This window comes from Phascolarctos cinereus, unplaced genomic scaffold (assembly GCF_003287225.1).
Source record: "Phascolarctos cinereus isolate Bilbo 61053 unplaced genomic scaffold, phaCin_HiC Scaffold_2;HRSCAF=192, whole genome shotgun sequence".
In the NCBI taxonomy this organism is placed as follows: Eukaryota; Metazoa; Chordata; class Mammalia; order Diprotodontia; family Phascolarctidae; genus Phascolarctos; species Phascolarctos cinereus.
The window spans coordinates 402,512,320-402,529,669 of NW_027555625.1; the positions used below are offsets into that span (position 1 = coordinate 402,512,320).

A 17,350-nucleotide genomic window follows, 5' to 3' on the forward strand; every position below is an offset into this window, starting at 1 on the left:
CCGTGGTCTTCCTTCTCACCACCATTTGCCTTAACTCTCTTAGCTTTTGGAGCCATGGTTCTTTACTTTGCTGTGGCTGACCCATTTTCACAGTTGCAGAACTAAAAAACAAAAAGAAAAGTTTGGGCGACAGAGAGGGTACATAGATGTACGTGTCAAGCAGGTGAAACCGTACCTTGTGATTTTCTTCCCCCCCCTCCCCCCCACCCCCCATAATTTGGCTGCCAGGTGTTACAAACCACATGAAAGGAAAGGCTGGGGATGTGCCCAGAGGGAGAAAAGAGTAACCATCGTCTGAGATCTCTCGGGAGCATCCTGTTTCCTGGATCCTCCGTCTTTCTTGTTTCGCTTGGCAATTTTTTGCATTCCTTCATTAGATTGTGAGCTCTTTGAGGACAGGGACAATATCTTCATCTTTCTTTTGTTTTCTCCCCAGGGCTTAGCACAGTGCCTGGAACATAGTAAATGCTTAATAAATGTTTGTCAACTGAGTGACTGACGACCTACTAAGGAACGTCTCCATGGAAACCATGGGAAATTAAGTGTCGCCAATACTCTAGGGTGGGCATCAGGGGCGATTCCTCTTCCTAACCCTTTTTCACTGATCTTACCTTACCTAACCCTTTCAGATGGATGTCATGCAGCATGTCACGTTGTTTCTGAAATAACAAACAACGCCTCCTCTGATGGGAGTTTACACATTAGACTACTTCTAATAACACGTGCAGTGTTTCAGCGGGGCACGATTTTTTTAAAAACCTTTTTCTTTCCAGCCAATTTCCGTATAACTTTCTGACTATTATATCATTACATTCATTGCTGACCTTTGATCCCTCTGTCCTCTCTCCCAGGTCGTCCCATTCCACCTACATCCTCGTCTAGCCTTCTTCCATCTGCTCAGCTGCCTAGCTCCCATAATCCTCCACCAGTTAGCTGCCAGATGCCATTGCTAGACAGCAACACCTCCCATCAAATCATGGACACCAACCCCGATGAGGAATTCTCCCCTAATTCATATCTGCTCAGAGCATGCTCGGGGCCCCAGCAAGCCTCCAGCAGTGGTAAGGAAACAGCAAACACATCACGTTTGGATGTGTGATTATTTGTGTGTGTCTGTCATATGACCATTTTGTTGCTCAGAGGTTTCTGAAACAAAGGGGTGGGGAGGGGAAATGTGGCAGGGAATAAAGGGGAAAGACATTTCTGGTGATGAGGCATTTCATTTCAAGGCAAATGACGTTTGTTTTTCCCCCTCCATTTCACTCTAGATAAAGAGTTCTTAACCTGGGGTCTACAGATCCTCAAAGGGTCCATGATTGTGGATAAGGAAAAAAAATACATCTTTATATATAATTGGTTTCCTTTGTAATCTTATGTGTTCTGTTTTGTGTGTGTGTGTGTGTGTGTGTGTGTGTGTGTGTGCATGTGTGTTTAAAAACATTAATCTGAGAAGGGATCTATCAGCTTCACTAAACTGCCAAAGGGGTCTGTCTATCTGTGATACCTCCTGAACAATTTTTGAGAATTTCTTGTCTACAGTCCTCATGTCAGTAAAGACATAAAGAATACAAAAACTACCAGTATATCTGCATTGTTGAGGAGGCTTTATTAATCTTAAGGAGGGTTGGTGGCCTCTTTGGATGGGAGGACTTTCCCTAGGCCTCCACATGGAAGCAGGGCTATCTCAAAGGTGGAGCACTGAAGCAGGCTGTTAAATTTGAAAGTTGAGTTTGGTATCGTTTCTGTTACAGTCCCACTCGAGGGAATACCAGTGCCCCTGCAGTATATGTGGACGTAAGGTGCCTTTGTTTTATGATGTGTGACATCTGACTTTTGCTGCCTCATTGTTTTGGGGATTTTACTCTCAAAGTGAATCTACTTGCTATGGTCCCTGAGTTCCCATGCCAAGTTGAAAGGGATCTTTCCACTGATTCATATTTATGTGACTTTGATTGTATCTAATACACTGATCGTGTGGCATGGTGGTAAACATTGCCCTCATATTCACAGTTAGGCCTGTCATTTTCAGGTAACAGGCTGTATGTGGAATAGTGGAAAGAACACTGGCTCAGGTGCCAGAGGATCTGGGTTCAGATTCTGCCTCTGATACAACCTGTGAGACCTTAGGCAAATCATTTAACCTCTCTGTGCCTCAGATTCCTTATCTGTGAAATAAGCAGGTTGGATTAAATGACCTCCAAGAACCGATCTAATTCTGTCACTGTGATAGAGTAAAAAAAAAAAAAGCTTAAAATGTTAAACTTTAAACTGTTATTTGGAATGAATGTGGACCTCCAGACTTAATATATCTTTCCCCATTACCAATGCGCAAATCAGTAGAGACCTTAAATCAGCTTAACAGATTGGTGTCGAAAATTAAGACTAAGCATATCTGACTCTGATAACTCAGATTCAATAAATATTCAGTGTGGTCAGTTTCTAGCTGTTGACATCAAAATGGTGCCTTGATTAGGCATAAAGCCAACAAAAATACCCCTCAACAAGCTCCAATTGTATACACATCCTAAGAACATAAATTGTTCACACTGCTATCTATAAGAAGATAGTCTGGATGGTGGAGAGAGATGAACTGACCTCTCCTATTCTGCTGACTAGAAACATCTGGCCAGATGAAATATGATGTTGGTGCCCCCTTGGTGCCATTGTATCTTTTGGCCTGAGATCTCTGAAACCAGAATGACCGCTGAAAATCATCTGAACTATCTCAGTTCGTGGACAAATCCTCACGTATGAAGATCCTATAGCTTCCAGGAGACAACAAGAGCTGAAGCCTGTCTCCTACAGTTCTGATCATGAAACAAGCCTCCTTTATGCACCTTCCATAACCTGCCTGAGGCCAGCAGCACCTCATTAGTCTTATAGAAATCTGGTCCACCGATGCCTTAGGGATACTTCTGTATCTTAGCCCCCTATATCTAGTACTTGGATGGAATTGTTTTGAGCCACACCTTGGGAGAGTCTCGTGGAAATGATGTCTTTTTTTTTTTCCTGCATTGGTGATGGGGACCTCAGTTTTTTCTATAACTTCTGAATTGGTCACTCACGAAATTCATCTCTCACCTTTACCTTCAAAGTGTTACTGGGCAGTAGGAAACAGAAGGTTCTGCCGAGAGCGTGGCTTAATGAGATTACACTTGTCATGAAAAGGAGTGCTTTGGCTTCATGCATGAACATATGTCACTGTTGGCCTCAACATCTACAATTAGAAGAGGCCACCCAAATGAATTTAAGAGGACTCCTTCTGGGCATGAAGTGACAGACAGCCACTCATGATAGCCATGCCCTTCCCAATAGCCAGTCCTGATATATTTAGTAAACTCGTATTCTTTTTTTTAAATTACCTAATCAAATCTTTCATCAAATGAGCAATCCATTGTTGATATTATGAAGGCCTTTAATCTACCATAAATCTTTATTAGAACTCATCAGAGCTTCTAGTTGGAGAGAAATGTGATTATAGCACTCTTAAAATGACATTACATCATTGGGGTGATTGGTTTATCATTTGGAGAAGAGACATCAATCATAACTAACATAACCACACAGTAAATGAATTCAACCTTTCTACCACAGAACAATGACACTGTAATTGCTCAAAATCAGGCTTAAAATGGAATCGGAAAATGCTCTTTCTTCAAATATGATGTTAACTTAATGGAATATATTATGAAAAATCATGTTTGAGGAAATTCTATATAATTAAAAATATGTGGAAATATATTCCTTTTTTTTCTCTCATTAGAACTTGATTTCAGTTGCAGAATCATTTTTGTGCTGCAGAGATTATGTTGCATTTAATTGAACTACCCTCACTGATGTTTTTCTGCTTTTTATTCTGTACTGTGTAATCGGGATGCATATTGTATTATGAAGGACGAGAGGCTGTTGAAATGAGGTGCACCTGCTGATAGCTTTTTAAAAACAGACAATTATTACAGAGAAAATGAGACTTTTTCAAAGCTATATCCTTTTATGCATATAAAGATACCAGAGAAAGATGATTTCCATAAGAGAGGTCAGTTCATCTCTCTGCACCATCTAGACTGTTCTTATAGATAGCATTGTGAGCAATTTATTTCCTTAGGGTGTGTATACAATTGGAGCTTGTTGGGGGGTATTTTTGTTGACGTTATGCCTAATCAAAGCATCATTTTGATGGTGACAACTAGAAACTGACCACACTGAATATTTATTGAATCTGAGTTATCAGAGTCAGATATATGTTGTCTTAATTTTTGAAACCAATCTGCTAAGCTGATTTAAGGTTTCTATTTATTTGAGCTTTGATAATGGAGAAAAATATATTAAGTTTGGAGATCCATAATCATTCCAAACAACAGTTGTGTGGATGCAATATCTTCTCCAGACCCTATTGTTCAACACACTTAGTTTTGGTGGGCACTTTGCTGAGGGCTTTTTCATGAACCAGCCAAAAGGGACACTGTTCAGAGTACTTGGCTCTGGTTTAGCTAATGTGAGAGCAAATGCAATTGTTTATTTTTTTTCTGTTCTCTACACAATATTTTTGGGTTAGGATAAGCTGGAGATTCTGTCAAGATGTTCAATTTATTCTTTTCTTTTTATTTTTTTAAAATTAAATTTTATTTTTTTCAATTAACACACATTTATTTTTTCTCCCCTTGCCCCATTGAAAACAAAAAGTAAAATAAAGTAAAATAAAATGAAACCTTCATAAGAAAGATGCATACTAACCCTAGCTCAGGAGTATCTTAACTTTGGGAATGATTTCTGTGACCGGCTCTTTTGGGTTATCTGTTTCTGAAGAAACGCATAATGTAACAGAGTGTTTTATGTGAAGTCAAAGGACCTGGGTTCAAATTCCAGCTCTGTAATTTGCTATCTATGTGAGCAAATCTCTTAATCTCTTTGGGCCCCTCACTTTCTTTAACTGAAAAAAAAATAAGGTTAGCTTAAATGACATGTGAGTTCCCTTTAATTCTAAATCTCTGATCCTATGAACTAATATAATTTAATTTGATAGGCTGATTCAAAGTGGATATTTTGGGGATAGAGTATTTTAAATCATATTTGAAATGAAGGTTCCTTATTTTTCTGTAGAACCACTTGTGGCCTACTGGTCTAAGCAACAAACTGGGAGTTAGGCAGCCTGGGTTTAATGGCAAATCATTTCACCTGTCTTGGTCTAGGTTGAACTCGTTTCTGAAGTGAGTATTTTGAATCAGATTATGTCCAAGCTTCCATCTAGCTCTGATTTTAATATTAGTAGTAATAACAATAGCTGACATTTATATAACACCTTAAGGTTTGCAGATCACTTCCCATATATCGTCTCGTTTGATCCTAACAGCAACCTACATAGGTCAGCGCTATAATTATTCTCTGTTAGCAGAGAAGGAAAGTGAGACTAACAGGTTAAGTGACTAGCCCATGGTCAGAGGCAAGATTCCAACTTGTGTCTTCATGACTCCCAGCTCCACCATACTATCCACTGTGACACCTAGATTCCAGTAATTTATGACCTTCAGTGCTTCTTAAACTGTGGGTCACGACCATGGGGTTGCGACCTACAATTTAAGAAATGCAGAAGGGGCCATGAGTGGAAAAAGTGTAAGAAGCTCTGGGTATCATTATCACACAATAACTAATATGGCCTCCTGTTCAGCTAATTAAGAATATTGACTTTTAGAGGTTATTTACCTGTCAGTGACCTTGCTTTCTGAGAAACTATGGTTTATGTGATTAATCTTATCATCTTTCTCTCTCACAAAGGTGAAATAGAATTATTACCTTGTGTTATTCAGCCCATATGATAATCTAAAATTGTTCCCAATTCTCTGTTATTCCTTGACATCAGTTAAATACTCCTTTTGGAGAGGTACTGTACATCTCCCCTTACATGTTGCAACTTATGATGGTGTTCTTGGTCTAAAAAAGACACATCAGCCATAAACCATATTCACTAGGAGACTTGAAAACTCCCTCAAAGTAAAAGCAGAACCTTATTGTTATGACTTGGCTGTCATGAGAAGTAATGTGACACAGAAGAATCAGAGGGCCTGGATTTGAATCCTGGCTCTAGTTAAGTGACCCATAGTGAGTCACCTACAGTCTTTGACCTCAGTTTCCATGTCTTTAAATTGAGGGGGTTGGGTTAAGTGACTTCCAAGGTCCTTTTCAGCTGTAATTCCATCTCTGATTATTTCCCATGTCTAGGGCTCATTCTTTGAATTCAAGTACTAAAATCTTGTAGCAACATATTATTCTAAATCTTAGTTTACTTTGATCTTGTAGAAAACTATCAAATGCTATAGTGGAGCAATGCAGTACTGGAAATAAAGTATTATATTTTCCCTTAATCTCCTCCCCTTACAGCCACTTCCTTTCACACTACCATCACTCTAAGTCAGTGGATTATTTTTGTGACCTTCTAGAGAACCACATTAACCAACCAGCATTTCTTATATTCAATAATATAGTTTGAATCCTTATATAATAACTCATCTGGAAAAATCACCTGGAACTTCCCTTTGGCAACATAATGAAGAATTCTGCCACCTCCTAGGCTTACTAGGGGAGAAAATATGGTAGCATTTATGTTGCAGTCCAGAAGCACTGGCTTACCTTATTTCTTCCTTAAATAAAGCACTGAGTTTTAGTTATTTAGGAGTCTAAATAAAGGTGTTTTTTTTTTTTTATCACTCGCTAGGTAGTTCCTTCTTCAGTTTGCCAGGGGGATGTCACTTTAAGCTAGAGATGAGAATCATAACCAGTGATCCATGGCTAGGTCCATGGGTACTGCTCAAGTGCCAGAAGAGCCACGGACCTCCCTCATTCAAAGGCAGTATGGGTCCTTTGGCCTTCTAGGGGAAAAAAAAGAATTCAGTCAGGTAATCAACTCAAAATCCACGTAACAAATGAAAACCTGCTGGTGCTTGGTTATACAGAATGGTGTGTTTAGTTAACATTTCACTTGTATTCTAGTGTCTTCATGGAAAGAAGCTTTCCATGTAAGCAGATTTTCCAGATAATTTGAGCATTTTGCTATCTGTTTTTAGTGAACCTGTGATTCCAGTGGTATGACGTACTGTCAAACAAAGAACTTCTTTTACAAATGCAGATTGGCCTTACATTCTCTGGGCCTTATGTTCTTAGAGTGAGTTGCCTGGGCCACCGAGAAGTTAATTGGGTTGGTCAGGGTCACATAGCCAGTATGTGTCACTGGTGGCATTTGAACAGAGGAACCCAGGATTTTATAGCTGTCGTGTCAGCTTTATATGTACTATGCCATATGCCACACGCATATGTGTGTGTGTGTATATATATATATATATATATATATATATATATATATATATATATATATATATGCATATATACACACACACACATATACACACATACATATGTGTGTATATATATATATGCACGTATAAGTTTTGTGAAAATATATTTTTAAATAAATCCTGTACATAGGATTCTAGACTCTAGATCTAGGAAAGATCATTGAGATCATATAATCTAACCTTCTCATTTGACCAAAAAGAAAAATGAGAAAACCAATCAAACAATTAGAGTTCTTGAGGAGGATGAAAAGCTAGTTTGTGGGAAGCTAGGGAGGGGTTGGGGTAAAAGGAAAAGATCTCAAGGTTGTAATCAGAAATGTGAGGGGATTTCAGCAGTAGAACTGTATTTAGTGTTGATATGATCAAAGGCATGGCCTTGCTGGTGTGTAGGTGAAGTGGAAAGATAGCAGGGGAAAGTCCCTGGGATTGAGTTGCCCAAAGAACAGAACCGATATTTTGTATATTGGAGATACTAAGGATGCTGGCAAGGGCCAGATAAAGAAGTCATCAAGAAATGTGAGAAAGTATTTTGGATTCTAGTAGATAAGAGTCACAAAGACGGTGAGAGTCTAATATACAGGATGTCCCAAAGGCCCTTAAGCTTTAAAACTGCAATAAGCCTTTTGGGACACTCTTCATAAGATGGTATATGGGCTTCAAAGGAGGGGACGCAGTCAGGTGATAGTGGTGGAGTGAGGAGTAAGGCATATGCTGTCTAATATGTTTGTATAAATGGAAGGAAAGCTAGAGCTCACTATGGCCGGAGAGTAGAAGGGACATTCATGATAAGGTCAAGAATGAGGATGATGAGGGTGGTAGTGGCAATAATAGTTTGCCATCTGAATCGCATTTTATGTAAGTCATGATGCCACATCGAATAATGAATAGAGAGCCAGACTGCAATCAAGATTCAAGCTTTGTGTCTAACATGTGCTAGATATGTGAACATGGGTCATCTAGCCTCTTGGGTAAGGCAGGACAAGGAAAGAAGCATTAATTAAATGCTATGTGCCCAACATTGTGCTAATCCCTAGTGTTACAAATACTAGCAAAAAGAGTGACAGGCACTGTCCTCAAGGAGCTTACATTGTAATGGGGAAGACGGTAAGAGTTCAAAAGTGGGAGAAGTGGCAGAGAAAGAAGTATCCACTTAAGGACATGGTAGAAAAGTCTGGAAAGTTATGAACAATAGAAAGGGGAATACAGGCTGCTGGCCTGGGCCCTTCCACAAATTGAGGAGCTTACCAATGGGAGAGGGTGAGAATGACACAGGGTGGACTGATGTTCTAGAGTGAGGAGGCCCCAGGTTCTAGAGTTGAGGATTCCAGTTGGAGCCAAGCTCCTGAAGGTGGAGGGGAGAGGGCAGGAGGAGTAGGGAGGAAGAGATATCAGAAGAATCTCCTCCCCCAGAAGTAGTTCCCCTTTAGGAGCTTGGATCCAACTGGAATCCTCCAGACTGAGCTCACCTGATGGATTGGCTGCCATGTAATACATAAGTCCATCAGGCCCCTAGAGTTCCAGTGTTGTACAATGGGAAGAGGCCTGGACTTTCTTGTTAAACTTGGAACCATGAGGTTTGACTACTGGTATTGCCCTTTACGAGCTAGTTGACCTTGGTCAAGTCACTTAGCTTCGGGAGCTCAGGTTCTTCATCTGTAAAGGGAAAGAGTTGAACTAATGACCGTTGAGGTCTCTTCCTCAATCATATAGCTTTCTTTCTTGACACAATCAAAGAAGTCACAGGGTTTAGAACATCTTGTTTACACATTTAAAACATCACTTCTATAGATCGATTCATTGATAAGTTGGAGTGGGAGGGGAAGGGGGGGAAAGAGTTTCCACCCTCACAGTAACAATTGTAGGTAACAGAGATGAAGGAAGCTAATGGGGTAAAAGCAGGTTGGAGAGGCATAATAAGAATGAGGGGAATTACAGTGATGGCAAGAAAACACAGAACTAGCTCAGCTAAAATTCCTGCTAGAATGTTGGTGAGATGGCTATGACTCACCAGGCTTCTGTCATCTCGGTGCTGGCTGACAGCAGGCCCTACCTTCCAGGTGAGGGGAGGAGGCAGCTTGGCGATTCAGACTTCCCACGAATACAGAATGTTAAAATTTCAAGTCGCGCTTTTCCTCTTCTGAGCTTGGTGTCCCAATGTGTAAAACGAGGGAGTAGGACCAAGTGATCTCTAAGGTCCCTTCAAGCTGTAAGTCCTGTTTTTCGTTGTACTCTGCAGCCTCATTAGATGAGGGGAGCCGGCCAGACTCTCATTCTCACATTTTTCCAGTCTCACACCAGCTTCTAGGACGATTTAGAGACATATAGATGTACATGGCAAGCCTTTATGGAGTCACCCCTTGTCAAACTTGTGAACTTGTGTGTTAAATGACATTCGCATAGTTTCGGGATTGGCACCCTTAGGCTATATAATCATAATAATGTTGATGATGGCGATAGCTAACATTTATATAGCAATTTAAGGTTTGCAAAGTAATTTGTATCTATCATCTTATCTGATTCTCACAACAATCCTGTAAGTTAAATACTATCATTATTCCCATTTTACAGAGGAGGGAAGTGAGACTGACAAAGGTTAAGTGACTTGTTCAGGGTCACAGTTACCAAGTGTCTGAGGCTGGATTTGAACTCAGGTCTTCCTGACTCTAGACCCAGCATTCTATCCATTGTGCCACCTAGCCACTTTAAGATAGAGAGTAGAGCAAGTGCTGTGATGGTAGATAACTTTCTTTCCTAAGTCTGACTGCGGCTTGTCAGGGAGTAGCCACCCAGGTCCCTGAAAATTTGGAAGCAACGCCTGTCATTTTGGGGATTAAGAGAGGCAGCCTGGTATAAAGCATGAACTTGGCCTTAGAAGTCCTTGCTTAGAGTTCCAGCTCAGCCCTCATTTTCTATAATATGGCACAGTGGGAAGAAGCTTGAACTTTCCTGTTAAACATGGAACCATAAAGAATCTTAGTTTGAATGCTGGTAGTGACTCCCAGGAGGAGAGTGACCTTGGCCAAGTCACTTTACTTCTGGGGCTCAGTTTCTTCATCTGTAAAATGAAGGGGTTGGACTAATAACCTCTGAGGTCTCTTCCAGCCCTAGATCTGTGATCCTTTGATCATCTGTAAATATAAAGGAGTTTGTCTAAATCATTTTTTATGTCATGGATCCCTTTGGCAGTTTGATGAAGCCTATGAACCCCTTCTCAGATTAATATTTTAAATGCATGAAAACACAGTACATAGGATTGCAAAGGAAACCAGTTATACTGAAATACAACTGTTATAAAAATATTTAAGAAAACAAGTTCAGGGGCAGCTAGGTGGCACAGTGGATAGAGCACCAGCCCTGAAGTCGGGAGGACCTGAGTGCAAATCCGGCATCCGACTAAACACTTGACACTTACTAGCTGTGTGACCCTGAGCAAGTCACTTAACCTCAATTGAAGAAAGAAAGAAAGAAAGAAAGAAGGAAGGAAGGAAGGAAGGAAGGAAGGAAGGAAGGAAGGAAGGAAGGAAGGAAGGAAGGAAGGAAGGAAGGAAAGAAGGAAAGAAAGAAAACAAGTTCACGGTCTGCAGACATCCTGGCCTACATGACCTCGTAGTCTCCTCCTGATTCATGGTTCTGTACCCTGGCAAGTGTGACTCCACCAGCAAACTGCTCATAGCTGCTGCCACCGATGTTTGTCAGTGTAACAAGCAGGGATTAAAACTTTTCATTTCTATCTTCTACTAAATGACACCCCCCCACCCCGCACACAAACACACATTTTCTCTTGTCCAACTGTCTGTCCCCAGGACCACTTTATTTCCCCAAAGTGAAAAGGAACACAAAGTCAGGAGAGACCAGGCATTTCTTTAGCTGCATTCAGTGTGGAAGCTGTGGATGTCGCCGAATAGCTTCTTCTCAGGAAAAATCTTGCTATTGGCAAAAATTCCATGATTGATACACGATGTGTACCTTCTCTCTGCTACCTTCGTTTCTCTCTAGGAAATAGAAAAAGGGTGTCCTAGATGTGAGAAGATGTTCAGGGGTATCATAGAAGGCTTAACAGTTTCCTGCCCTACTATTCTTAGCCAGATGATACTTAGGGTATCTGTCCTTCAGAGTCCTGAATACTGCATTGAGCTGGAATTCACTTCTTGCCTACAATCTCATTTTCCCATTTAAGAGAGGCCCTGCTGCTTGAGTCCCAAAATTTGTTTTTTATCATTGCATACTATAATAAGAAACTAATGCCTTAAGTGGATCTCTTCAATCCCAAGGAGACTTTGAGGACAGTATTGATTATGAAAAATGATTTCTGATACTTTAATAGAACCACCAATTATATGCCTGTAAAATATATTTTAAAAAATAAATACAATATAATTTAGAGAGGGTGGCATTAACACCTTGGGGTGATCAGGGAAGGCCGTGTGTAGAAGGTAGTAATTGAGCTGAACTTTGAAGGAAAGTAGGAGTTCTAAGCAGTGGAGATGAAAAGAGAGTACAGTTCCAGTGTGGGGGAATAGTCTTTACCAAATTACATTTTCTGAGTGATGCATTCTATATCAAGGCTTCTTAAACTTTTCCCACTTGAGACCCCTTTTCCATTTCAGCAGCATTTGTTGGCGCTGTGTGGCCTGAGGGCACAAACAGTGCAAAGTGCACACGCTTTGTGTTCAGAACCAAGGCCACAATGAAGTTGTGCTGTGAAATATGGGCAAGAACTTCCAGAAACAACTTGGATTCATCATGCAATTGATTTGCAGAAACCTTTGACTGTTACCAGACTTTTCATGACCCCATATGGGGTTGTGACCCACAGTTTAAGAAGTGCTATAATCATATTACGTATGTGTAAGTCACTATTGGGGATATGCTTCAGCATATTTACACCTACTATGCTTGTCTTGGTTCCTCATTGTTGCTTTTTGATTCTGTAAGGAAGCAGAAGGGAGAGTGTGGAAGACTTTAAGTCAGAAAGACCTGAATTCAAATCCCTCCTAAGATTCTTACTGGTTAGCCGACCCTAAGCAAGTTCTCATCTTTGGTTTCTTCATCTGTAAAATGGGCATAATAATAGTATCTGCCTCACAGTATCTGCTTTGAGGTTTAAATGAGATAATATATGCAAAATGCTTTGTAAAGTACTATATAAGTTTAGCAGTTATTATTTTTTTTAGAAATTAAGGTATCTCATGATTCACAGCCATAAGGGATTACTGGGAAAATATTGGTGTTAAGTATGTGTGTGTATGTGTGTGTGTGTGTGTGTGTGTGTGTGTGTGTGTGTGTGTGTGCAGGGACGGGGGGATCCATCTCAGAATCATGTAAAATGCTTCATGGTTTCCCAAAAGCAATTCAGTCAACCGTATCCCTTCTGCACAATTTTGGGCCCAACTCATTATCACCTATGGTGGCTGTTCAAGGAATGCATACTAATGAACTATCTCAATAGATTTATTGGAAATATTTTATTGGAAAAAGCTAGTGATGTAACAAAAATAAGGGATAACATAGAGTCTGAATAGTGAATTAGTTCCTACCATCCAACAGTTTAACCAACATTTATTAAGTACCTGAAGCTGGAAGTTAGATGCCCTTCCTTGGGACTGTGAGCCATGGTACAGGTTCAGGGGTGAGTATTGGCTGTCTGATGACCCAGAGTTCTTTCTCCATAGGTAAGGTGGACCTCACTAAGAAGAAGAGAGATTGATTGAATTCTCAGCAACTCTCAACTATATGGAGCAGTACTATAAGTAGAAGGGACTGTATAGGTCTCTTTGAAAAGGGGAATGCAGGGTCTTAACTGCCTTTGAGCTTGGGTGCAACACGGGGGGGGGGTGTCTGTGTTTCCTTTTTCCATTGTGTAAATAAAACCTTTTTCATATTTAAAGTCTTGATGGACTCAGTACATACAGGGGAGCTTGAGGGCCTCTTTCAACAGAGCAGCACAAACTATATACTGATGTTTCCAGTGTTTGTGTGGGTGGGGGGGTATAAACCAAAGAAATCTTATGAGACTAGAGCTAGATTCTGACACTTTTAGGGTTTCCTAGGCCTGGGAAACAAACCAGAAACATTTTGTGAGAGATTCCCTAAAATTATACTTGGAATCGTTATGTCAAGCCCTAAAACCCGACTGATGCATAGTTTACACAGAATGTCAAATTACACATGTAAAGGGGTCTTTGGGCAGATCCGCTGTAGAGGTTTTATGCAGGGATATAAATAACAATCTCACACGGGATATCGAGACCTAAATAGATCGTGATTTGCACCCACAGAATAACCACGTTGAGATGTCAGGCCTTCTGTGTTGTGGTTGTTGTCAAATCCTGTTGACTCTCCCTTCAGAATATCTCTCGCCTCCATCCTCTCCTCTCTATTCCTGTTTCCACTTGCCTTGAAAAGGCCTTCCCCATTACTATTTAAGACTATTGCTACTGTCTTACAACTGCACTCCCCACCTCCATCTTCTTTCTTCTCTGATCCATCTTTTGTAGTATAAAAGTCATATTCTTCTTGCACAGATGTGATCACATCACTCCTCTGCTGGAAACCCTTAAAGAGCTATCTTTTGCCTAGCAAATTAAGTTCAAACTCCTTAACCTGGCAATCAAGGTCACCAACAAACAAACACTACTTCCTTCCCAGTCTAATAACAATAATAATCAATAATAATAAAATAAACAATTTTGTCACCAAGAGGTTAGATATCAGATAGTGCTAACCTAGCTGTTTCCAATCCATCTACCACTGGGAACATGAGTATATAGTTTATGGTGTTCTGCTCAAAGGGGCCCTCAGGCTTCCCTGTATGCATTGCTTCCATCAAGACTTGAAACATAAAAAAGGTTTTATTTACACAATGGAAAAAGAAAACACACACACACACACACACACACAGACACACACACACGCGCGCCCCATACACACGAGTTATGCCCTAGCTCATAAGCAGTCCAGAATCCTGCCTTCCTCTTCCCAAAAGGTCCTGTGTGGTACTATAGTACTGCCCCATGTCCAGTTGCCGAGAAATCAGTCCCCTTTCTTCCTAGGGAGGCTGACCTTTTCCATGGGGAAAGGACTCTGAGTCATTAGACAGCCCTAACTGTACCACGGCTCATAGTCCCAAGGAAGGCCATCTAACTTCCAGCATTAGATATTTAATAAATGTTGGTTAAAATGTTGGATGATGGGAACTACTTCACCATTCAGGCTGTCTGTTATCCCTTGCTTTTGTTACATCAGTAGCTCACTTCCTTTTCCAATAAAATACTTCCAGTAAATCTATTGAGATAGTTAATCAGTATGCATTCCTTGAATAGCCTGGGCCAAAAATTGTGCAGAAGGAATAAAGTAAGCTGAATTGCTTTTGGAAAACCATGCAACATCTTACATTTCACATGGTTCCCCACCCCACCCCCTACACAAACACACACGAACACATTTTTAATATTAATATTTTCCTAGTAACCCAATATTGCTGTGAATCATGAAATGCCTTGATTTCAAAATAATAATAACTGTTAACACATATAAAATTTATTGCTAAATTTTTTTAGCTACTATACTGGCACTGTTAGAGAACCAGTCTAATGTTACTCTCCTGCTCAATAAACTTCAATGGTTCCCCATTGCTAGAGTAAAACACAATTTTTTTTTTTGGTATTTAAAGCCCTTCTTCTCTAAACTTTTTAAAAACTTATTCCTCCTTCATCTCTGCCAACCGTATGTTCCCCATATACATTGTTCTCTCTAAACAAAACTTTAGTAGTAAAATAAAAATAATAGCAACAACAATAAAAACTAGTATTTGTATAGCACTTTAAGGTTTACTAAGCATTTTACAAATATTATCTCATTTGGCCCTCACAGCAACCATCTAAGGCAGGTGCTATTATTATCCCATTATGTATTATATATATATGTATACACACACACACACACATATATATATACACATATATATATATATATATATACACACACACATATATATACATATATATACACACATATATATACATATATATGTATATATGTATATATGTATATATATGTACACACACACACATATATATAAATACTATATTATATTATTATATAAAAATAAGGAAACTGAAGCAAGAGGTTAAATGATTTACCCAGGGTGATACAGCTAATAAGTGTCCAGGTCTTCTTGACACGAGGTCTAATGCTCTACTCACTGTACCGCCAAGCTACCCCAAAAACAGTCGATAGCCCCCAAATCGTATTTATTGATTGGCTGACTCAGGTTGTTGATTTATCTAGGCATAGTGAATTCCTTATTCAAAACCATGAAGGTGGGAGAGAGAACATTACATATGGGGAACATATGGTTGACAGGAATGAAGGAGGATGTTTAGGAAAACAGATTGGAGTGGAAGAGATTTAAATATCAAACAAAAGAGTTTGTGTTATACTCTGAGCAACAGGGCACCGTCGAAGCTTATTGAGAAGGAGAGTACCATATCAGACTGGTTCTTTAATAGTGCCAATTTATTGGCTAAAAAGAAGATGGATTGGAAAGGGCTCGCTTAGCACTCTCTGATATCCAGCCTTCTGGTGACAAGTCTGTTCCAATGTTCTGGTCTTCAGAAGACACACAATGAAATCAATCATCAGACCTATGTGTGAAACCTTTCTAGGCTGGCAGTCTTCCCAAGCTTTAATTCTGTTGACATAGTTATCAAAAACTTTGAAACCAGGGAATTTTAGTGGAGGGCTCACACATAGTAATCAGACAGTTACCTGTGGCTGTTATGTCTTCAGCTAGTTAAAAATGGCCAGTAGGAATGCAGTTTGAATACCCAGTTAAAAACAAATGTGGTTCAGCTGTATTGGAGAGGGTTGGAAGAGGCTGAGAAGGGGTAAGAGAATATTAGTAGTGGTATTCATAACTTTCCTAGGAAAGGTGTGGGAAAGGAATGGAAAGCGCCGTGGAGCCCCACTGCCATCTTCATGCTAGATGACATGTAACAGGAAATGTAGAACAATGATGTCACCTCTATCTTGTGGTGATGGTTTATTGTAGTATAAATGAGGCCATTACCAAAATCCTAATTCTCTTGGTGTCCTCGTGGAACTGGATGAGGTCTGAAGAAAGCGAAGGGTTTTGGAAGTGACTTGTCACTGTAATATATTGGGGGAGCCACCCCATTTTCCATCTAGATCTTCCTGGTGTAAAGCTCCTCACCTGAAATCATTCCTTTGGTCCTGAACTGGGGTTAGCTTTGGCAATTCTCAGCCAAACCTTTTGTTTTACTGTGGTTGTTGCTCAGGATCATTCCAACGTTATTTCTGGTGCTCAAAAAGCCAGAGATGAGGGGGCCAGATGCATTCTTGATCCTGAAGCATTTAGGTGGTTATCACTTAAATGAGTGTTTTCTGCTAGAGTTGTATTTTAGTTGAAAACAATTATTGTTTCTAAGACGGCATCTTGGAGTTGGACCAATTCTATCAGTGAACATTCAGCCATGGGAAGCTCACAATAAAAGGCGATGATCAATCCCTTCCTCTTTTCTGGTACGCTCCAGAGCCAGGCTTTGAATCCCTTTGCTTTTAAAACTAAGCCGACAGGGTAGCTTTCTTTTTAATACCTCAGCAAAACAGTCAATGCTTCTGTTACAAAGAGACCCCTAATTTGTCCTCATCATATTCTCCCACTCACTAACCCTCACTTAGGAGAGTGGAGGAGGCATTTGTGTAAGTGATGAATTATTGTCTCCAGCAAACACCTGCTTTTGAATTGTGTTGATGTCCAACTGGGGGTGGGGGGTTTCAAGGGGGTGAGAATCATATTCCTTTCTGCCAGCTCCCCAAATATTTCCACAATGCATTCGGTGGCATTCACACTTGACTGAAATCACATTTCAATCTGTTCCATTTGATTGGATTCTGTGTTTTCTTCCAGTCTGTGGTAATGGTACACTCGTCCCCAGTTCCCTAGGTTATTTTCATTTCAATGACCTTTTTCATCTTCCTGG

General features: G+C 40.1%; 1 protein-coding gene across 1 annotated transcript in view; it reads left to right on the top strand.

Moving 5' to 3' along the window:
- The first annotated feature begins 856 nt into the window (after positions 1-856).
- Positions 857-17,350, top strand: part of TENM2 (teneurin transmembrane protein 2) — a 376,176-nt gene continuing 359,682 nt past the window's right edge. The window contains 1 exon segment of the mRNA XM_020992339.2: positions 857-1,061. Coding sequence (XP_020847998.2) covers positions 941-1,061 — 121 coding nt within the window. The 5' untranslated portion in view covers positions 857-940.